This window comes from Phocoena phocoena, chromosome 19 (assembly GCF_963924675.1).
Source record: "Phocoena phocoena chromosome 19, mPhoPho1.1, whole genome shotgun sequence".
NCBI classification, from domain to species: domain Eukaryota; kingdom Metazoa; phylum Chordata; class Mammalia; order Artiodactyla; family Phocoenidae; genus Phocoena; species Phocoena phocoena.
The window spans coordinates 11,714,032-11,735,864 of NC_089237.1; the positions used below are offsets into that span (position 1 = coordinate 11,714,032).

A 21,833-nucleotide genomic window follows, 5' to 3' on the forward strand; every position below is an offset into this window, starting at 1 on the left:
CACCCAGCCCATTCTCAGACACATACCTGCCCTGGGCCTCACTTCCTCCTGGGGGTCTTAGCACTTACAGGGGGCTACTAAAGGCTGTCCACTTTACTGTCCACAGTGCACGGTCCTGCTTACAGGGGCATCTCTCAGGCAACTCTCCACGTGGCTGGGCATCCGGAGCTGTGTCGTGACCACATCACACCACATGCTGTCCACTTAGCCATTCCCCAACTGTGAGCCCACAGCCTCCGTAGCTTTTAAGGTTCTGACGGCTGTTTGTAAAGACCCAACCAGCTTACACTCCCCCAGCATCGTCTGGGGTTGGGGGGGATGCCCGTGGCCCCAGACCTCACCCCCTGGCTCTGGTCAGGGCACACTGCCGCCCACTCCTGCCTTCCCTTCACTAATCTCCACGGGTACAGCTGGGCACAGCGGCTGGGCTCTTTGCAGCTCCCATCTCCTAGGGGCTGAACATAAGTCAAAAGCTCTGGGGCATGGGGAGTCAGTGTTTAATGGGGACAGAGCTTCAGATTGGGACGGTGAAGAATCCTGGAGATGGACGGTGGCGAAGGCTGCATCACACGAGTGTACTAATTGCCACTGAACGGCACACTTAGAAATGGTTGAAGTGCCGATGTTTACCTCACGTGTATTTTACAATTATAAACTTTCCTCATAAAGTACCAGTGGGTCAGCGTCCGCTGGCAGTGGGGAGGCACCTGGCACAGTGTCTTGGGGGCACTGAGCCCTCCAGCCCCTGCCCCAGGCTTCCCGGTGACCTCAGCTCTCTCGGCACACAGATAACTTCTACCTGCGCAACCTGCCGCCCCAGCCCACGCTCCTGCCCGCCAACCACAACTTCCCCAGCGTGGCCCGGGCCGCCCCCGGCCACCCCATCAGCTCCTGCAGCCGCGACCGGGGCGAGGCCGGCCACCTGCAGAAGGGCACCAAGGAGTTCGACCGCTTCCTCATGGGCAAAGAGAAAGCCGGCAAGGCGGCCGAGGGCAAGGAGCGGCCGGCGGTGGAGGAGGATGTCGTCAGGGGGCGGCACAAGCTGGTGCTGCCCGTACCGGGGGACTCGCACTGCAAGGAGGGTGGCGTGGCCCGGGGTGCCTGCGAGGGCCGCCCCAAACACCTGGCCTCCTGCCTTCTCAACACCAAGGTGCTCGACGGTGAGCTGGGCAGGTCCGCGCTGGCCAGCTGCGCGGGGGGTGTGCTGGGGCGGCCGGCTGTGGGCGTGCCGGCCTCTGGACGCTGCACCAAGGAGGCAGCCGGCCCCGTGGAGCCTGGGCCAGCCTTCGGCGAGTGCCTGGAGCGGAGGCAGCTGCTGCACCATGCCGTGCCCTACACGGTGCCGTCTGGCCTGCCTGCCGGGCCGCCCCCACCCCTCAGCACGGCCGGCGGCTCCTTCCCCTGCCTGCAGCTGCATGGGGGCCCGGATGGGCTCTGCCCCCTGCAGGACAAAGCCCCCCGGGACCCAAAGGCCAGCGGGCCCACCTTCGTGCCTTCCGTGGGACACCTGGCCGACAAGAGCCGCCCGTTCCAGGTGGCCGAGGCCTGTGCCGTGGCGGGTGAGGGCAAGGACCGGCACCTGAATGGGCCTGCAGTGCCTGACCATGCCGCGCTTTATGGGGTCTCCTATGCCCACCTGAAGGCCGAGGGCAAGGGCGAGCGGCGGCCCGGGAGCTTCGAGGCGGCCCTCAACGCCCCCCGGCTGAAGGGCCTGGAGTACCTGGACGGCGCAGGCCCCGAGGCCCCCTTCCCGGGGCTCCCCAAAGCAGGTCTGGACAAAAGCGGCTACTTTGAGTTACCCGCCCCCTCACAGGACTGCGCCCGGCCAAGTCACCAGGACCCATTGGGCGGGAAAGTCACCCAGGCCTGCTGCACTTTAGACAAGACTGCCAGCAAGGAGACCCCTGTGGGTGCCCCCGGGGCCCAGAAGGTGGCTCGTATCCGCCATCAGCAGCAGTCGGTGGCCCCCGAGGTAGAGCCGGGGGGCAGCGGGGCCGAGGCCAAGCGCAAGTCTCTGGAGCTGGCGTCTCTGGGCTACGGCGGGCCGCCCCCGACCCCCTGGAGTGTCCAGTCGGGCCAGGGGGCCACCGTGGCCATTAGCGAGGAGTGCAAGGCTGGCGCCTACCTGGACCCCTTTGGCGGCACCCTGCAGCAGGCCGCCCTCCTGCCTCAGGACCTGCCCGCCCCGCCTGACGAGGTCTCGGCCATGAAGAACCTGCTCAAGTACAGCAACCAAGCACTGGTCGTCGGCCAGAAGGTGCCCTTCGTGGGCCTGGGGGGCCTGAAGGCCAGCTGTGCCCAGCAGGACGGGAAGTTCCCAGCCTCCAAGGGCACAGGCCAGGCCCCCGGCGACATGGAAAGGCCCGACTGTGCCCGAAGCCGAGAGCACGACGCTCCGCATGGCGATGGGGAGGTGCGGCAGCCGCCTGTGGGCATTGCGGTGGCCTTGGCCCGGCAGAAGGACACGGTGAGCCGGGCGGAGTCAGCCTACAGTGCCAACACAGGGCGGCAGGGCCGGGCAGCCCCCGCCTTCAAAGGTATGGCCCCTCCACAGAGAGGGAGGCGTGGGGCTGTGTTGCTGACCTGCCCTCATCCACGCACCTGAGGCTCCCAGGGCTGGGCCCTGGGCCTTTGTGCCCATCACCTCCCCATGTCTCCAGGCCCTCCCAGGGCTGCCCTGCCCTGCCCCTTCCCTGCGAGGGCCACGGGTCAGGAGACCCTCTCTTAGTTCGTCGGCCCCCCTGGCTCGAAGTAGGGTTCCTGCTGGCTCCCCAGCCGCCCCAACCCTCGCCCCTTTCTACCATCTCTAACCTGTGCAGCTGGCAGTGGGCCCCGCTCCGCCCACGCTCTGGACCTGGAGGCCGAGGAGGAAAGGGTGCGTCTGTGCGAGGACCGCTTGGGGCTCGCCGGCCGTGAGCTGCTGCTGCAGTAAGAACCGGGCTGCAGCCTTCGGGGTGGGGTCTGGGCCGTGCCTCTGGGCTCACCCGATATTGCCGTGTGGGATTAAGTGGCCACTGTGTCAGGTTTTGTGGCCTGTCTCGGGCACAGCTGTGTACCCACCCCAGGCTTTGCTGGGGTTTCTGTCCCTGTTGGAGGGAGTTCTGCTAACTCCCCCTCCCTCCTCTGCTAATTCCCCTTCTGCTGGGGGACTGCTGCTGGGACAGATACCTCTGGCGCTGAGCGTGACCCCGAGGGGTGAGGTGGAGGAGCTGGGCCAGGGATGGCAGCTGTGCTGAGCCCTCACCCATCCCCCGTGACGTACAGGGACAACAAGGACCTCGTGGAGTTCGCCCGGATCCACCCGTCAAGCGGCTGCCCTGGAGACCTGGCCCCCCATCTCATGATCGCCGGGGGTTCCTCCCTGCAGAGCAGCCAGCTGGGCGGGGACCCAGCCCCCCATCCCCACCCTGCCCACCCCCCCTGGCTGCCCCGCACCCGCAGCCCCTCCCTGTGGATGGGGGGACATTCCTACGGTCAGTGCTCTGAGGGCAGGTAGGGGTGCATGGGGCAGGACAAGAGCCCTGGCCGGGCGTGGTGGTCATTGCTGGCCTGGGGCTGACAGCCCTCAGCCTGGAGCCCTGCTTCCTGCCCCGCACTGCCTGACCTCAGTGTCCTGTCTCCCCAGGCCTCGGGCACCCTGCCCTGCACCAGAACCTGCCCCCCGGCTTCCCTGCGTCCGTGCCTGGCTCCATACCCCCCGTCTTCCCCCTCTCCCAGGACGCCCCCACACAGCTCGTCATCCTGCCTCCTGAGCCCACGCCCCACGCCGCCCCCCATGCGCTTGGTAAGGGCCTCCCGGGCCAGGCTGCTCGCGTGTGCGGCTGTCAGAAGTGGGTCTGAGGAAGGGAGCAGGCCCACACGGGGGTAGGGGAAGGGACAGGGAGGCAGGCACCCGGCCAGAGCCCGGGAGGCAGGTGCGAGGCGGTCGAGCGGGAGGTGAGGGCTGGCAGAGGCCAGCTCGGTGGCTGGGATGCAGCCCCGCGCTCTGTCCCCGCCGGGGCTGACGAGCCCTTTGGCCCGGCCCACAGCTGATGTCATGGACCAGGCTTCACTGTGGCCCCCCATGTACGGGGGCCGGGGCCCTGCCTCCCACATGCAGCACCCAGGCCAGCTCCCTGTCTACTCGCGGTCCCAGTTCCTACGGCAGCAGGAGCTCTACGCCCTGCAGCAGCAGCAGCAGCAGCGAGCCGCTCAGGCCCTGGAGCAGCAGCGGGCCACCCAGTTCCAGGTACCTGCCCCCTCGGCCACACCCAGCTGGGACCCAGGGCACTGCTGGCTGCCTCTCTGCTGCAACCTGGCCTGGCCCAGGAGTCCCCACTGCACACTCCCCCAACCCCTGCCCCACGCTGATGTGATGCCCTGAGCAGGGGGCCCAGCCGGGCTGAGCCTCTGCCCCAACCCAACAGCAGAAGCCTGAGGACCGCCACCTGGAGCTGGAGGAGCCCGCCCAGGAGAAGGCCTTGAAGTCCACCCACAAGCCAGTTGCCTTAACCCCCACGGCCAAGGGCACCCCCTCACCCGCCACCGCAGGCCCTGCCAAGCTGTCACCCTGCTGCCACTCTCCCGCCCCGAAGCCCCGCGCCGCCAGCTGCCCTACACCACCGCCGCATCCTGGCGCCCCGTGCACTTTATCCGTCTGCCCCACCGGCAGCCCCGGGCCAGGCTCCAAGCTGCCCAGCGCCGAGGAGAAGAGTGGGGAGGGCCAGCGGCCCGGAGCCGACCTCAACACGTTGGAACCAGGTGAGAGCGGGCGGCACTGGGCTGGCCTTGGCCTGCCCCCCTCCACTCAGGCCTGTCACTTGTCTGGTGGGCAGAGCTGAATGGGGGGCAGGGCTGCCTGGCTTAGCACCTTCAAGGGTGTCCTCACCGACCCAGTCCCCCCAGTAGGGCCTGGGGCAAGGTCGCCTGTCCCCCTGCTCTTTCTCTTCCTTCTTCTCCACAGTCCTTCTGGGGGACCCACAGGGGAGGCACTCAGGGCCCCCGCCCCTGGCAGATGGGGCAGGATGAAGGTCAGGCCCAGCCGGCTGGCACTGGAGCCTTGTGGATAAGGAAGCGCCTGGCCCGCCGGGGACAGTGGCAGGACCACAGGGCAGCAGGGACGAAGCTGGGCAAGGGAGCTCATCCTCACTGTCAGGGCCCGAAATGCCACCACTTGGGCCCAAGGCAAGGAGAGGCAGCCTGTGGTGGAGGGTCCAGGCCCGGCCTCGGCCTCTGTAGCTGCCCTCCCACCCTCCGCCCCCCAGCTCCTCCACAGCTATCTGATTCTCTCTGAATTAGGCTGAGAGTGTACACGGGAAGCCCGTGTGGCGAACATAAAATTCGTCCCAGTTCCACAAGAAGGAGGCTGAAGCCATCCGAGGTTGTTGGGTTTTTTTTTTTAGAGTTTTTTTCCTTTTTTTTTTTTTTATTGTAGTTAATGGGGCATAATGCCTCCGACAGGCTGCCAGCTCGTTCTGGTTCAGGGAAAGCCCTGATTCAAGTATCTTGTTTTAAAATCCCCCTTTTCTGGTTAGCCACACCACACAGACCAGGGATGGCCTCCAGGGACCGCCATGGACCCCCCACCCCCCACCCCCCACCCCGCACGAGGCAGTGGCCCGAGCTGGGGAGCACACAGCTGTCCTGGCCAAGGAGGAGGGCCTGGGGGCTTCTCCTCCTGCACCCGGTGCTCCCCTGCTGCCCCCCTCAACATACCACGTCCCCATTCCTGCCTCACACATTTCACAGGCAGAGGGTTGGCTGGGGACCCTCCCCGCCAGGTGTGGGTCTGAGGTGTTTGAGGTCACCCTCACCCCCAGCTGCTCTCTCCTGACAGCGCCCTCTTTTGCAGACCTGCCTCCCGGATACACGTGCCCTGCGGCCGGCTCGGGCTTCTCCCTGCCCCGCATTGTGCACTCATCTGACCTCTCGGACCCCGAAACTATGCAAACCGCCCCGCCGGGGGCCCAGCCTGAGCTGGCCAGGACGTTCCCACCCAGGGAGCTGGGCCCACACAGCCCCCAGAACCTGGAGGAGCCTGGGCTGCCCTCAGGGGCCAGGGAGGCCACCCAGGACCTTGCCGGACACCCCAACCCTGCCGAGCGGGGACCCCCGGGGAAGGCAGCGGACCCCAGCCCACTGGAGGGGCTGCGAGAACTGCGGTGTGGGGCCCTCCTCGAGGGAGGGGGCCCTGAGGCCACTGGCCAGGCTGATTCTACTCAGGGAGGGGCCCAAGAGGAGAGGACCACAGAAGAGGGACGGGAGGAGGGAGAGCAGGGGCCCTCGTTGGGGGCCAGCCCCCAGGCCATGGAGCAGCCAGCAAGGAGCCTGTGTGCCCCGGATCAGGCCAAGCCGGGCGAGCAGCAGGCCCCTGCAGAAGCAGAGGCGGAGGAGGCGGCCAAGTTCAAGGAGGCCGAGCTGGAGGAGGAGGAGGAGGAGGACTGGGGGCTGACTCCCGAAAACAGCCAGCCGCCCAGGGAGCTGCCGGGTCTGGACGCCCTGGTGGCAGCCACCATCAACCTGGGGGATCTGCCCACTCTCAGCCCACTGGACCCTCAGCCCCCCACTGTCCCTGGGCCACCCAGCACAGCTCCCCTGCCCCGTAGCTCAGGGATTCATGGCATTGCCCTGCTCAGCGAGCTGGCCGACCTGGAAATCCAGCAGCAGAGGACTGAGCCAGACCTGCAAGGTAAGCCCCATCCCTCCGGAGCCCCAGGAGCTGGACCCTTGGGCATAGGCTCAAGGTCAGCCGGCCAGTGGCCTTCAGCCCTGCTCCGTTGTCCCCACAATGTGGCCCCTTGTCAGGAAACCAGGCAGGTGTGCCCACACGGTGTTACCCCCAGCCCTGGCTGCAGGATGAGCCATGGGGTAGGGCCTCAGGGCCAGGCCTGCACCCTGACGACGGTGTCAGAAAGGTGGCCGTGGACATTCACGGTGCCCTGAAGGGGCTTGAGGGTGTCTCCAGTTTACACGCAAGGATGCCAAGGCCCACAGGGGTGGGGGTGAGGGGGGTCAGGTCACTAAACTACGGCCTCACAGCCAGGAAGCGGGTAGGAAAGATGGTGCTCTTGCTATAAGCTTTCACTTCCTTGGGTTTTGCAGCTTCCGAACCTAGCCTGCACGGGGCCCAGCTCAGGACGTGGCAGCCCTCGCCTCCCAGGCCCCGGGGAGGTGGCACCCCCCACGTCCCCCTCAGCCTCACTAGGCCTTGGGGCTGACCTGTGGGACAAGATGCTCCTGGGCTCCCTGCACCCTGCCCAAGGTCCCCAGGGTGCCAGCCCAAGGCTGTTGCCGCCCTGACTCGGACCAGAGCCCAAGGGCCAGGTGTTTGCTTAGGCCTCTCTAGCACTTAGGTCCCCCACAGGGACCCCTCCCAGGCGCTCCCTGCCGGAACCCCTCAGGCGGTGGGGGGAGCACCCCCAGCCAGGCTTTGTGCCCTGTTGATATTTATAGAAAGAACCCAACGAAGTCCTCAGCTGGCCCGCTCGTTTTCCCACCGCGTGAAGCTCTCCACTGCCCACTGCCAGCCACCAGCACCTCTTGTGCTGCGTGGAGATACGGGAAGGTTCTTGTAAAGTTAATTTCCCTGAAGGTCTCTGTGTCACTCCTCTCTTGTCTGACCAGAGGGGCCACCACTGTGCTGAAGAGAGTAAGCCGGGGAGCCCTTGCCGGTCAGGAACTCTGGGAGGGCCTCGCTTGGAGCTGTAGCGTGAGGCGGGGCTGCCCCAGTCAGGGCCTTGCTGCCCAGAGCCACCGCGTGAGCGTGGCTGGCGTGAGGGTGCACTGAGCAGGCTGCCGGGTGCCATGTGTGTGGCCACCGGTCTGTGCATGTGAATGCCTACTGGACCCGTGCCCATTCATTGAATGGATGCTCACGTGTAGACCACGTGTGTCCCATTGTGGGTATTGCAGCTGCCAGCCCAGGCCAGGCCCTGCTGCCACTGCTGGGTCTCCACCCAACCCTTCCCTTCTGGAACCTTCAAACCCCCCTCTCCCCTCCTGTTTCTCCCAAGACCCCCGCCCTCCCCTCTTGGAGCCCTCAGGCCTTCACCCTCCCCTCCTGCTGCTCCCAGGCCCCCACCCTCCCTCTGCCCCAGTTAATTTGCCCGTCTGCGCAGCCTCTCAGCTCTAGAGCCGTTCCCTGCAAGCTCAGTGACTGCTTTGCCTGAAATTACTTAGGAAATCAGCTCATTTTCTGAGCAAAAGGCAGGACTCACAGACAGAGGAGGCGGGAGAAGACCATGCCGGGAACAGGCCAGGGTACAGAGGGGAGAGGGAGGGGTAGAGATCCAGAGGGACATCGGGGCCTCCTGCCCCCTCCTCCCAGAGGAGACCCCCTGAAGTACCTCCCAGGCCAGGCAGAGCTGGTGAAAGGCCAGGTGGCGGCCCCTGAGAAGTGGGGGTGAGGAGGTAACCAGGTTCTGAAAGGTGACATGGCCCCCAACTCCCATAGCCGGGCCGAGTGGAGCTGGTGTTCAGGTCCCGGGCTCTTTGCTCCCAGGCTGGGGCCAGCCCCACCCTCACTGATGTGGGCGTCCAGAGCCCTCACATCCCCCACCAGTAGGACTTGGCCGCAGGACCCTGGCTTATCCCCCACCTGGGCTCAAGTCCAGGGAGCTCAGTGGGCAGGCTGCCCAGCCCGCGGACCTCCATCGCAGGGGGGCAGGGACTCAGGCCCCAGATGGAGCCCTGGGGTGGGAGGGAGTCGGACACTTCTCTGGCCATTCACTTGGCTGGCGTGGTTGGTGGGGCCTGCCTGCAAGGGCCCATCCCCAAGACACCCAAAATGCTCCACTCTGCATTTGGAGGGGCCACTGGGGGGCATGGTGCCCACTGGGCTTCCCATCCACCCTGGAATTTTGGGAAGGCCAGGCCCTGTCCCTTCCGGAGTATGGTTGCCCCTTGTTCCTGAGTGACCCACCTGGTTTAGGTGAGTCAAGATCCCAGACCCCACTTTTGAACTTCCCTGCTGACCTGCACCCCTCCTCCCACCTTCTCCTGGCCCCAGCAGCTTCTACCGGCCTGGCTGGTTGGGGGAAGTCCAAGCCTTGGCCCTCTTCTGTGCCTGTGGAGCCCTCAATCTGCCTGGACAGCCCAGCCCTACATCTCTCCCGGGACAGGGATTATAGACCCCCGAGGCTAGGGGGTGGGGCTGTTATTGTCTGCCGCACAGCTCCCTGAACTGGAGAGCAAGGCCGGTCGTTGTTTGGAGGCCAGAGGAGAACCCAGCAGCACCGCCACCCCTGCCATCTCCCCGAGCCCACCATCCCCTCGCAGAGCTCACCCCGCAGGACCTTGCAGTCTCAGCGGGCTTAGCCTGAGGAGTGGGGGCCGGGGTGGGGGGGCTTCAGGGAGGAACAGAGGGGCTTCCTAGCAGTCACAGTAACCCCAAGAGATGAGGAGACCCTGTGGAACTTTTAGCTGAAATGGAGCTTGCAGATATCCCTGCCCCAGCTGGAGGTGGGAGGAGAAAGCCCCCCCAGCGCCTCCCCCACCTTCCCGGGGCACCTTTGACCCAGCAACCCACCTCTGGCCTTGACCCAGCACTGCGTACAGAGGGTTGAACTTCCGGTGTCCACCTGTGCTTTGTCCCATCACTGAGGGTGGGTCACCATGATAACTCCATTAAGGCTATGGCTGGGCACTTCCCCTTTTGTAGTTACTAAGTATTTCGTGGGGAGGGACTTTGAAATGGTGTGATATCCCCTTCCTCTTCAAACATTGGATTCATTTATCTATATCAGTGTGACTTGTGGATTTTTATTCACTTCAATCCGTTATAATTTGTCACTGTCACTATTTAATTTTGGTGATTGAATTATCTCAGATTTGGCCCCTTCAGCTGGATCATCCTCTGAGAACTTCCTGTGTTCCCAGCTCACCCCGAACGTCCCAGTCCCTGGAATCAGCCATTTCTCCAAGGAGCCCAGTTCCCTTCCTCAGAGAATTTTAGAAGCCAAGTTCAGGGTGCTAGTTGTGCTCGTTGCTACTGGGGTGTTGCTGCTCTCAGGCCTTCTCAGAGGGCAGAGCTGGCTGTGTGTTCTAGAAATCACGACTGCCCACTGACACCTCCAGCACTAGGCACCCTGTCTGACCCCACAGGGCTCATCCTGGCGGATTCCTTCCCCAGCCGTAACTCCTCATACGATCAGCCCACCTGTGCATGCCCAACCCCCATTTCTGCCACCACCCTCTCCCCATGGTTGCGCTCAGTCCCAAGTCTCCACTCCAGGCCTGTCCCCTGGATGGACACTGCCCTCCACTGGCTCGGCTCTGACCCTGCACTGGGCCATCCCTCCCCACCCACTAGGGCTGACTCTCCGGGTTTTCATGGATCTGGAAGAGGGCAAAAATGCAAGGCAGTTTCTGTTAAGAGCATAACAAGCCACGTGCCTAAATGGTTTGGACACTGTCCTGAGGACTTGTGCCATCCCAACCGGCCTGGCCCACAGTAACCAAGGGTGACGCCTCTCCCACCCAGACCAGAGGCGAGCGCCAGGTGCCCATCTCATTGTTCCAGGCCGCCTCACTCTGCCTGTCTCAGGGAGTCCGGCTGCCTCCGGGCGTCTGGGGGTGGGGGGTGGGTACACGGGGTAGGAGGGAGTAGTCTGGGCTGTGCTGTGCTGAGATGCAGGCTGATATCAAGAGCCTCTTGCATACATACTGACTCTCATGTCCCCTGCAGAGGAGGAGGATGTGCTAGCCTTCAACCTGCAGCGCCTGGCCACGCTGGCCTCAGCCTGGTCCCTGGTAGAGGCTGCTGGCCTGGACAGCCCCGCCTCCTTGGCCCAGCCCTCCACTGCCGACCCCTGCAGGGCTCCCATGCTCACCCCCCGTATGCAGATCCTGCAGCGCAAGGACACCTGGACCCCCAAGACCAAGCCTGTGAGTGGGGGGCCCTGGTCGCCCCCATTGCCCAGTGCCGTGACCTGAGGGAGGCCTCGAGTGCCCAGGCTGGCCACCTGCCCACCCCATCTTGGCCCCCTAGCTGGGCTCACAGGCCCCTGTGCCCCTGCCTACCAGGTATGCCCGCTGAAGGCTGCCATCGACCGGCTGGACACACAGGAGGTGGAGATGCGTGTGCAGCTGGCGGAGTTGCAGAGGCGCTACAAGGAGAAGCAGAGGGAGCTGGCCCGGCTGCAGCGCAGGCATGACCATGAGTATGGCCCAGGCTGGCAGTGGGGCGGGGAGGGCTGGAGCGTGGCTTGTGGAGACACCCCCAGTTCAGGCACTGGGGCAGATGTGGGCACAGCCCAGCCCAGGGCCACCGGCTTGTGGGAAGAGGTCAACCTGTGTGTGCTGGGATGAGTTGGGCCAGAAGTGGGGGCCTGGGAGGGTCCCCAGAGGTAGTGGAAGGTTGAGGCGTTCACTCAGTGGAGAAACCAAGGGAGAGTGGAGGGGTGGAAGAACCACCCAACAGAGACTGGTGCAAGGCAGAGGCCGGTCCTCATGACGGGGGGGCAAAGGGTGAGAATAGTGGTGTCTGAGAGGGGGCTGGGAGGCCGGGGCAGGATTGGGGTGTGGGAGGGCGGAGGGAACCCCTAAAGTTGCCGTAGCAGTGCGGGGAGCTCACCTGACTGGAGTGTGCTGGACGGCTGGAACTGGGAAGCAGGGATGGTGGGGGCAGCGGGGACGCTGGCTCAGCCTTGCCCTCTGTTTGGGGACCATGCTCCCGCCAAATCTTGGGAGGGCCCGCCCCCCGCCACAGCCCCCAAGGGTATTGCCCTCTCCTGGACCCCTGTCAGGGAGCCAGGACAGGCGTCAGCCTTTGACCACCCACCCCTCCTGTGGCTCCCAGGAGAGACGAGAGCTCGCGAAGCCCTGCCAGGCGAGGGCCCGGCCGGCCACGGAAGCGCAAATACTCCAGCTTGCTGCCTGCCCTGCGACCCAGCGAAGGCAAGAAAGTCAAGTGAGTCTTGCATGTGTGGGCCCCGTGGGGTGCGTGGGGCTGGAGGTTACTCAGTGGCGCTGGGCTGGCCCAGGTGCCCTTGAGGCCCGGGCAGTGGGGGCTGGGCTCCTCTCTGGCTTCCGTGGCCGCTGGGCCTCCGTCACAGCTTCTCCTGAAGATCCAGAACCCCGGGCCAGCCGCGGTGGGGAGCGTCTGGGGCACTGAGCCCGTAGCAGACAAGCCCCTCCCCCTGGGCCTGGGGCATGGCCGCACCAGCTCCACGCACCCGGCCGTGGCCGGCTGGGGCCGTGGCATCCCTCCTGCCAGGCCCCAGCCCCAGCCCAGCCCCACGAGTGCGAGGCGGCGTTGCGTAAAAGCCTCTTTATCTGCACCGTATAGAGTCGTTGGTCACGCTGCGGTGCTGCGCGCGGCTGCCGGCGCGCGGTTATTATCCATTACCCGCCCGGCGCAGTCATTGGCGCACTCCCGGGCCTGGTATAATTGTCCTTCTCGGCTACAAATTGCCTCTCCCGGCAGGCCCATTTGCATAAATCCTCGAGCTCCTCCAAACACGATTGGCGCGGCGTGTGCGCACTGCATCAGTCCTGACGATCTGGTAATAATAGTTACATTGGCACTAAACGGCTCCTTCAGTTAAGACAGAGGCAAAAAATTAATCTCAGGGCTTTATGTCACGAAACATTAGCGAACGCGGAGAAGGTTACAGGGAGGGGAGTTCGCGTAGGCTGCTGCGGACGGGGAGGGGATGCGCCACATGGCTGGGGGGCCTCCCCAGGCTGTCCCTTCGCCCTGCCCAGGTGTCACCCGGCGGGGGCTCCAGGGGCCTCCCTTTGAGGACCAGCCAGAACTGTAGGGGCTGCTGGCTAAGACCAGGGCCTGGCAGGGGGCCCTGTTGGGGAGCACCTGGCGAAGCTGCCCCATGCTTTGCTCGAGCCCGCCTGGCGCCAAGCCCCTGCCTGACCCTGGAAGCCCCATCCTGGTGCTTGCATTGTGGCCACTTTCTCCACTGACCTGAGAAAACAGGCCCTGGCTGGACGAGGAAGGAAGCCAAGGCCAGGGCCCTCCCTTCCTAAGGATCGGGGTTCCCTCCCGCCCTCCCCCATCTCAGGCTCCTGCCCACTCTCCATCCCTCTGGGGGGCCCTGCCCTTCCTAAGGATCGGGGTTCCCTCCCGCCCTCCCCCATCTCAGGCTCCTGCCCACTCTCCATCCCTCTGGGGGGCCCCTGCCCTTCAGTAGCTGCTGGCAGTTGGGCCCAGGCAGGAAGCGGGAGGGCCGAGGCCCGGGGGCCAAGCATGGTTCCGGGCCGGCTTCCTGCCTGGCCTCTCTGGGCAGGAAGGTAAAAGTTGACGTCTGGCCGCACAAGGCCAGGGCTGGGCCAGGGCCCTCAGCCTCCATCTGTGACTCATTTTCATTAATGCTGTGTGGGTAAGGGAGGGAGTAGGTGAGAGGCCTAGCCCCCAGCCCCTGTCTGGCAAAGGACAGGCAGCCAAGCTCCCAGCCTCACACCTGTGGGACACAGGGAAACAGGCTCAGAGTCAGCAGCTTCCAGGGCCCCATCTGGGAGCTGGGTGGCGGGGCGGGGGGTGCAGAGTTTCTCCTTTGAGACGGAGAATTGAGAGCAGAGGACAAAGCTCTGAGGGGTCTGAGCCCGGCACTGGGGGTCCCTGGGGACTAGGAGGCAGAGCCTGGGCACGAGTTTCTCTGGCCGCTGTCCCCCACATCCTCTTCCTGGCAGTGGCAAAGATGCTCGGGGTGGATCCCTTTCTCAGGGGCCTCTCCTGATGCCCTTTTTGTTCCTAACTGAGGTAGCTGTTGGCCTTTGCACTCACTAAGGTCACTTAGTGAGTGCAAAGGCCAGCATGATTCCACCCCAGCCTTGCACAGAGGCACAGTTTAAAGCATCCCCATTTTCCAGGTAGATAGACTGAGGCCACAGCCCAGGTCACACAGTGGCCCAGCTGGCCACAGAGCCCTGGCCCCCGAGCACTGGGCTGCCCCTCCCCAGTCAGTGGGCAGAGGGGGCTAGCTAGGTAGCGGGGGCCGGGGGGCTCAGCACTGGCTTGGCCCCCCTGGCCTCCCAGCAGCTCTGTGTGCTTAGAGGAGACTAGCCCAGGGGCACACAGGGGCAAGTGGGTCTCCCAGGCAGGCAGCTGCACCACACGACCCACCACGGTGCCCTGGCTGCTGCCACAGGGACTGTCTCGGGGACGAGGCCCAGGTGCCCACGTGTGACCCGCGCCCCCCGTGCTCCCAGGGCAGTGCGGTCCAGCCTGAGCCTGCTGTGCACCGAGCTGCGGGGCGGCGATGATGAGCCCTCGAAGAAGCGAGGCCGGCTGGAGAAGGGCACCTACGTGGGCCTGCAACCCGCATCTGCGGTGAGTCCCCCAGCAGCCTCACCCTCAAGCCCGGGTGCAGGATGTCAGATGGACAGGACAGGGGGCAGGCGGTAGACCAGCCCCAGGCCAAACACTGCCACCCCGCCCTGCCCCGTGTCACCATCCGGCTGGGGCCCCACTGCTCAGATGAGCAGACAAGGTCGGGCGAGCTTCGTGTGCGTCACACAGAGGAGAGCCTCTGAGGCTGCAGGTATGACCCGGGGCCGGTTATGCTCCACGACCCCTCCCTTCCCTCTGCTCACTCCAGCAGGAGGAAAGCAACACACAGTTACCACAGGTCACAGGGAGACTTTTCAGGAGGGAGGGCTCACGATGTCCACCATGTCAGGTGCATACCTGGTGTAGTGGGTGGACCAAGGGCACTGCCCCTCCCTTGGGACAGGCTTCCCCAGGGGTGCCAGCACCCCATTCCTTCTCAGTGCAGTGGGTGCCTCCCACCTGGGAGGGACAGGTGAGAGGTGGGTCTGAGTCTGTTGTCACTTTGCCTGTCCCTCCTGGAGCAGGAGGCTGGTCCCTATCTCTAGGACATGACAAACACCTGGGCCCTTGGCCTCCCTCCGCCAAGCTGAGTAGGCTGGGCCGTCCAGGGAGGCTGTGAAATGGGAGGCAGGACAGGCACAAGCTTAGGCTCCAGTGGGCAGGCCCTGTGCCCCGGGGCCAGATTCCCTCTCAGGCATTTTGGAGGGCAAGGCCAGCGAAGTGCCACCTTCCAGGCCCAGCACTGGCAGAGGGGAGGCCGAAGGTCACAGGGCCGTGGCTCAGGGTGGGGGACCCGGTGACTGCAGCCTCCACCTGCCCGTTTACTACAGGAGAAGGCTCGGTGCAAGAAGAACAGCGATCAGGGCGACCTGGCATCTGCAGTGACCCACAAGGTGGCCCAGCTGAAGCCGAAGGTCAAGAGCAAGGGGCTGCCCACCAGCCTCAGCCCCTTCCGGCGGAAGGAGGCCACCCCAGGGGGTCGCATCCGGAAGAAGCTGTCGCGAGCCAAGAGCGCCAAGGTGTCTGGGGCAGCCCGGCACCCACAGCCAGATGGTGGCGTTGCTGGCAGGGAGACACCTAAGTTCCCAGCCCAGCCGGCAGCGGCCGCAACACGTGAGGCAGGCAAGTTGTCGGTCTGAGCAGCACGGCCAGGACCTCCACGGTCACTGGAGGCTGGGGGAGTGGGTGGGCGGGAGCTGGGACAGCCATCAGCGCCTGGTCAGGGCTCACTGCGTGTGCCGGACACAGGGAGAAGCTCTCACTGGCCCAGGATGGGTTCTCCGTGCCCCACCCCCACTCGGGGGGGGTGTGCGCCACAGGGAGAAAAGAGGCTGCTGGATGCATCCTGGAAAGAGGGGCTAAAAATAGCCCTTCTGCCTGCTCCAGCCTGCCTTCCTGCAGCGTCCGGCCCGGTGACCTGGAGGGGTTATCTGGCCCCCAGCAAACACACATGTCCAGAAACAGGAGCCTGGAAAAATAGATGCTTCCTCCCTGCCAGCCCCTGCCCCCTCCCCCAGGTCCCGCCTGAGAAAGAACAAAGGGAGGGAAGAGGAAGCAGGAAACAGGAGGGCATCTGGCAGGGGGACGAGGGAGAGGAAGGGGCTGCCCTGGGGAAGGGGGTCCCCAGCCCTGCAAGGCGGGTGCTCCACTGCCCAGCGCATAAGAAAGGAAAACAGGCAGAAAAAGGGAGGTCAGAGAGGCAGCCCCTTCTCCTTTCTGGTCCAAACACCCTCACCTGGATACCTGGCCCAGGTGCCTGCCCTCGAAGCAGCCCCGGGATGACAGTGACGGGCTCCACTCAGCCCCCAACACATCCATACATGCGAATGATCCGCTCCCCCGAACCCACCCCAAAATGGCACTGCCCTGATGCCAAATCACCTGGACCACCCGCCTCTCCCCAGGCAGCGGCTCGGACAGTGAAAACTGCGAGGGTCTGTTGGAAACAGAGGCACCTCCCAAGGAGCCCGGGCTGGCACTGCACGCTGGGGCCCGCGTGGCCGTGCTGGGGCCCTCGCCCTCCTCCGTGGTCAAGATGGAGGCCAACCAGAAGGCCAAGAAGAAGAAGGAGAGGCAGGGCTTGCTAGGTACCCAGGGGGTGAGGGCGGGCTGGGGCAGGCCTGGCCGACGAGGGCCCCAGCAGGCAGCTGGGGCTCCTGCGACGGCTTCCCTCCCTCCCTCCCCAGGGGCCTGCCGCCTGTCCAGCCCCGAGAGTGAGGTCAAGGTCAAGAGGAGGACGGTGAAGGCCAAGGTGGGCAGCAAGCTGGAGCAGGCCCCGGGGCGCAGGCCCCCAGGTGGGCCCGGCAAGAAGAAAGCCAAGGGCAAGGCCAAGGGCAGCCTGCGGGCAGAGCCGGGGGCCACACCCGGCAGGGAAGCCCTCTGCAGCCCCACCCGGGCCTTCACCTGCCACGAAGAGGGCAGCAGGCTGGCCAGTGAGCGCCTCAAGAGAGCCACGCGCAAGAGCACGGTGCTCCAGCCAGGGCTGCGGGTGAGGGCCAGTGGGCACCCCAGGGTCCTGGGCCCAGCAGGGGGGGTGCCAGATGTGAAGGGCCTTCGGGGACATTTACTCCACTCTTCCTCTCCACTTGCTACACCAAGTCACACTCTGGGACTCACATTCAGGGTCACACTCAGGGTCGGCCTGAGTCACACCATGGTCAGGCTGGGGGCAGGAAGGCTGATGCCACCCTCACCTCAGCCCCTCCCCTCCGACAGCGGAAGAACGGGGCCCTGTCCATCGCCCTGTCGCCCCGCAACGCCAAGGCCATCCTGGGGAGGGGCAGGAAAGCGGGCAAGGTGAAAACCAAGGCTGCCGGCAAACAGGTAGCATCCCCACCCCGACCTTGAGACCCAGCCAGCCCTGACCTCTCCTGCCCCTCCCAAGAGAGCTGACACTTCTGACCCCCCAGGGCAAGGGCCGGGCGGTGAGCCGGCTGCTGGAGAGCTTCGCGGTGGAGGACGACTTTGAGTTTGAAGACAGCAGCAGCCTCTCAGAGGAGGAGGCCAGTGGCCCCCTGAGCGCCGAGCAGAGCGCCGCCTTGGGTGAGCGGCCAGGAGGGGATGCTGAGCGTCTGGGGCCAGCAGGGGGCGGATGGGGGCCAGGTGCTGACACCCCCGTCTCCCCAGCACGCTCATGCACCATCCACAAGGAGGACCTACAGGACGGGCTGCCCGTGCTCATCCCCAAAGAGGACAGTCTGCTATACGCAGGCAGTGTCAGGACCCTGCAGCCCCCCGACATGTAAGGCCTGGGCGTGCGCAGGGAGGGACGAGGGCTGAGGCCTGAGCGGGAGGTGGTGGATGCGCAGGCCTGTCTCATGCTCCCCCACCCATGCGCCTCAGCTACAGCATCGTCATCGAGGGTGAGAGAGGCAACCGGCAGAGGATCTACTCACTGGAGCAGCTGCTGCAGGAGGCGGTGAGGGGACAGCCCCCGCTCGGCTCACCACCCCAGGGAGGTGGGCCTGGCTGCACCCAGCCCCTCCCGGGCAGCCCTTGGCCAGCCCCGCCCACTCACGGCTGCCGCCCCCACTGGTCCCGCAGGTTCTTGATGTCCGGCCACAGTCCAGCAGGTACCTCCCGCCCGGCACGAGGGTCTGTGCCTACTGGAGCCAGAAGTCCCGCTGCCTGTACCCAGGCAGTGTAGTGCGAGGTAAGCCCCGCCCAGGGACCCCCAGGGAGGCCCATCAGCCCCTCCCCTTAGGCGAAGCTGCAGATGAGAGACCCGAGTGCCAGGGAGGGGACCCTGTCTCTCAAGGAGGGCCTCCCGCCAGCCCTGCTTCCCAAGCTGGAGCGGGTCAGACAGAGCAGATGATAACATCAGCTCCCTGGTCGCCAGGAAAAGGCGAGGGGGGACCTGGGGTGAGGACAGGGTGGAGCCTCTGGCTGTCCAGAAGGCCTAGCAGAGAAGGGGCCCCAGAGCCCCAGACCTGAGGGTTATAAACTGGTCACCTGGGCACCAGCTTTCCTGGGGTAAATCCTTCTGCCCCCTCCCCCAGGCACAGGATGTGGGGACACTGCGGTCTGACAGGTGCGGGGGCAGGGGGGCGGGCAGGCCTCAACCAGGCATGTGTTTGCACACATGCGTGTGTGCGTAGGGGGAGGTCGGGGCCCCACGTCCCTGTGAGTGTGCCCTGGGATGCGGGTGATGGATGGCGGTAATATTGCCTCTCCGGCCGCACTCCGGGAGGTGGAGGGGAGGCAGGCTGCTCCCAGCCACCATGGCAGCTCCAAGGTCAAATGTGATCAGGGAGCAGAATATCCCAGCGTCATCTGTCAGGTGCTACGGAGCCCTTCCTGTCATCCTCCCGTCCCGGCCACCCGGCCACCAGGGAGAACCCCGTGGGCCCTGAGCAGAGGGCCCCGTGCTCAGGTGGGCCCTGTCTCCAGGCGCCTCCAGTGATGAGGAAGACGACCTGGACTCCGTGGTGGTGGAGTTTGACGATGGGGACACTGGCCACATCGCTGTCTCCAACATCAGGCTGCTGCCTCCGGACTTCAAGATCCAGTGTGAGCCCCAGGGCCCTCCAGCGTGGGGTCCTTCCCTTTCTGGGTCAGCCCCTATGGCTGGAGTCGGGCTGGGCCTCCCCTGCGTCCAGTCTCCCAAGGAGGGAGCGAGGGGAGGCGGTCACCCTGGCAGCACATCACTGAGGCCACTGGTCCACTCTGCAGGCACAGAGCCCTCGCCAGCCCTGCTGGTGTCCAGCAGCTGCCGAAGGACCAAGAAATCTTCCTGCGAGGCGCCCCCACCTGGTGAGGCCGCTGCTCCCAGCCTGTCTCCCAAGGCACATGATGGCCCTGAAGCCTCAAAGACCCCCGGGAAGAAATCCGTAGGCAAAGACAAAGCTGGTACTCGCGGGACTGCGGGGCCCTCGGGTGGGGAGGCACCCTCGGGAGTGGGGGGCCAGAAGGGGCGGGCAGGTAGTTCCTCTGACTCTCCCTGGCCTCTCCCCAGGCAAAGCGGAGCTCCTGGCCTCTGGTACCAAGCCCTCCGCGGGGGCCTCAGACCACTTCCTGGGCCGCCGGGGCAGCCCGCTGCTGAGCTGGTCCGCGGTGGCGCAGACCAAGCGGAAGGCGGTGGCCACGGCCGCAGCAGGTGGCAAGGGGCCGGGCGTGCTGCAGAACCTCTTCCAACTCAATGGCAGCGCCAGGAAGCTGCGGGCCCGCGAGGCGCTCTTCCCCGTCCACAGCATGGCTGCTCCCGTGTTCGGCAACGGCTTCCGCGCCGACTCCTTCAGCAGCCTGGCCAGCTCCTACGCTCCCTTTGTCGGCGGGGCTGGGCCCGGCCTGCCCGGGGGTGCCCACAAGCTGCTGCGGGCCAAGAAGGCCGAGCGGGCGGAGGCCGAGAAGGGCGGGCGGCGGCGGGCGGGCGGCGAGTTCCTGGTCAAGCTGGACCATGAGGGCGTGACCTCCCCCAAGAGCAAGAACTGCAAGGCGCTGCACGCGGGTGACAAGGATGTGGGACCCAGGCCAGGGAGGCCCCTGCCCGGCCCCAGCTATGGGCACCCAGCCCTTGTGGGCAAGGACAGGAAGGGGCGGTCGCCTGTCCACCCGCTGCCCATGGGGCTGGCGCTGCGCAAGTTCACAGGCCAGGCCGAGTACCCGCTGCCCTGCGACAGTGACTGCCACAGCTCCTACTCGGACGAGGAGGAGGACGGGCCTGGCCTGGCCCCCGGCGTGCCCTCCCGCTTCCTCGCCCGCCTTTCCGTGTCCTCCTCCTCCTCGGGCTCGTCCACCTCCTCCTCCTCTGGCTCCCTGTCCACCTCCAGCCTCTGCTCCTCGGATGACGAGGGCTCCTCCTACAGCTCAGACGAGGAGGACCCAGCCCTGCTGCTGCAGACCTGCCTCACCCACCCGGTGCCCGCTCTCCTGGCCCAGCCCGAGGCCCTGCGCTCCAAGGGGGCTGGCCCACACCCGCACGCCCAGCGCTGCTTCCTGTCCAGGGCCGCGGTGGCCGGTGGGGGTGTGGGCGCGGGCCCCAGCGGTGGCAGACCCAGGCTCAAGCGCAAGGAGGCCCTGAGCTTCTCCAAAGCCAAAGAGCTGTCCCGGAGGCAGCGGCTGCCCTCCGTGGAAAACCGGCCAAAGATCTCAGCCTTCCTGCCTGCCCGGCAGCTCTGGAAGTGGTCGGGGAACCCCACACAGGTAGGTGGGCCCAACCATGCACACTTACACACAAGACACACCATCTGTCTCTCCTGCACACTCCCTGCGCCTGTCTCTGTCATTCTGTCCTGTGTCCCCTGCCCGCCGCCTGTCCCCGAGGCTCCTGTCCTCACTGCCCTCTGCCCCTGGCTGTCTCCTACAGAGACGCGGCATGAAGGGGAAGGCCAGGAAGCTGTTCTACAAGGCCATCGTCCGGGGCAAGGAGACGCTTCGCATCGGGGACTGTGCCGTCTTCCTGTCAGCTGGGCGGCCCAACCTGCCCTACATCGGCCGCATCGAGAGCATGTGGGAGTCGTGGGGCAGCAACATGGTGGTGAAGGTCAAGTGGTTCTACCACCCAGAGGAGACCAAGCTGGGGAAGCGGCAGAGCGACGGGAAGGTGGGGCCTGGGGTGGGGCAGGGGGTCCGGGGGTATGGGCAGGCTCATAGTGGGGGGCCTGGGAAGGGGTATCTCAGCAACTGGCACCAGCAGCCAGAAGGGGAGTGGTCATCTATGGACATCCCTCGCCCCCGGTTCCCACACCTCAAGGCCTCCCGGCCCAAGGGTGCCGTGGGCCCCACAGAGAGTAACACAGCTGAGGACTCAGGCCCCAGAGCCAGGCCACCTGGATCCCTCCCCAGCTGGGCCTTTGTGGCTCCCCACGCAATGGGTGACAGTTTCACCTTGTGGGGGGGGCTGTGGCCCACAACAGCCTGTAGCACCTGCCCTCAGCAGCCCATGTCCCCCACCACGGGCCTGCTGATCCCTGCCTCCCAAGGTCAACCCAAGACAGAAAATGCCCCCAGCTCACTCTCCAGTCTTCCCTGAGAACCATGTTTGCAGACGGTGCAGAAACAAGTGTTTCTCCAATTCTGCCAGCCTGCTGGGGGTCCGGGCGCAGACCCCGGCCACACAGTTAAGAGCTTATCCAGAACGGAGGGTCCTGGGTCGGGTGGGGTCCGCTGGCCAAGGCCAGACCTGACGCCGAGCGCTCCTCGCCCCCCTTCCCCAGCAGAACGCGCTGTACCAGTCCTGCCACGAGGATGAGAACGACGTGCAGACCATCTCCCACAAGTGCCAGGTAGTGGGGCGCGAGCAGTATGAGCAGATGACACGGAGCCGCAAGTACCAGGACCGGCGGGACCTCTACTACCTGGCGGGCACCTACGACCCCACCACCGGGCGCCTGGTGACGGCCGATGGTGTGCCCGTCCTGTGCTGAGCCCGCGCAGACCGGCTGCAGGTGACCCACCTGCCCCGCCATGCCCAGTGCCAGAGCCGCAGGGACGTGAGGACGTGAGGACGTGAGGACCCAGCCCCATGCCTCCGAGCGGGAGGCTGGCCCACACCTCGGAGGGGCAGGTCTGAGCAAATATGCAAACCCACCAAGGCAAGATCCAGGCTTTTTTATTATTTTCCCTGGAAGGA

The 21,833-nt window shown here is 65.5% G+C and overlaps 1 protein-coding gene across 2 annotated transcripts in view; it reads left to right on the forward strand.

Moving 5' to 3' along the window:
- BAHCC1 (BAH domain and coiled-coil containing 1) overlaps positions 1-21,627 on the forward strand; it is a 53,832-nt gene extending 32,205 nt beyond the window's left edge. Inside the window, exons 4-27 of one of the 2 annotated variants that reach the window (XM_065897302.1) lie at positions 789-2,537; positions 2,820-2,928; positions 3,265-3,473; positions 3,626-3,784; positions 4,029-4,228; positions 4,407-4,794; positions 5,816-6,667; positions 10,664-10,863; positions 11,002-11,138; positions 11,777-11,887; positions 14,143-14,263; positions 15,094-15,389; positions 16,172-16,350; positions 16,450-16,751; positions 16,979-17,086; positions 17,173-17,305; positions 17,390-17,504; positions 17,606-17,681; positions 17,807-17,915; positions 18,653-18,772; positions 18,935-19,111; positions 19,218-20,404; positions 20,568-20,804; positions 21,421-21,627. In XM_065897302.1, coding sequence (XP_065753374.1) covers positions 789-2,537; positions 2,820-2,928; positions 3,265-3,473; positions 3,626-3,784; positions 4,029-4,228; positions 4,407-4,794; positions 5,816-6,667; positions 10,664-10,863; positions 11,002-11,138; positions 11,777-11,887; positions 14,143-14,263; positions 15,094-15,389; positions 16,172-16,350; positions 16,450-16,751; positions 16,979-17,086; positions 17,173-17,305; positions 17,390-17,504; positions 17,606-17,681; positions 17,807-17,915; positions 18,653-18,772; positions 18,935-19,111; positions 19,218-20,404; positions 20,568-20,804; positions 21,421-21,627 — 7,481 coding nt within the window. The remainder of the gene's footprint in view (positions 1-788; positions 2,538-2,819; positions 2,929-3,264; positions 3,474-3,625; positions 3,785-4,028; positions 4,229-4,406; positions 4,795-5,815; positions 6,668-10,663; positions 10,864-11,001; positions 11,139-11,776; positions 11,888-14,142; positions 14,264-15,093; positions 15,390-16,171; positions 16,351-16,449; positions 16,752-16,978; positions 17,087-17,172; positions 17,306-17,389; positions 17,505-17,605; positions 17,682-17,806; positions 17,916-18,652; positions 18,773-18,934; positions 19,112-19,217; positions 20,405-20,567; positions 20,805-21,420) is intronic. The other variant, XM_065897303.1, reaches the window with a different exon arrangement.
- The last annotated feature ends 206 nt before the right edge of the window (positions 21,628-21,833 follow it).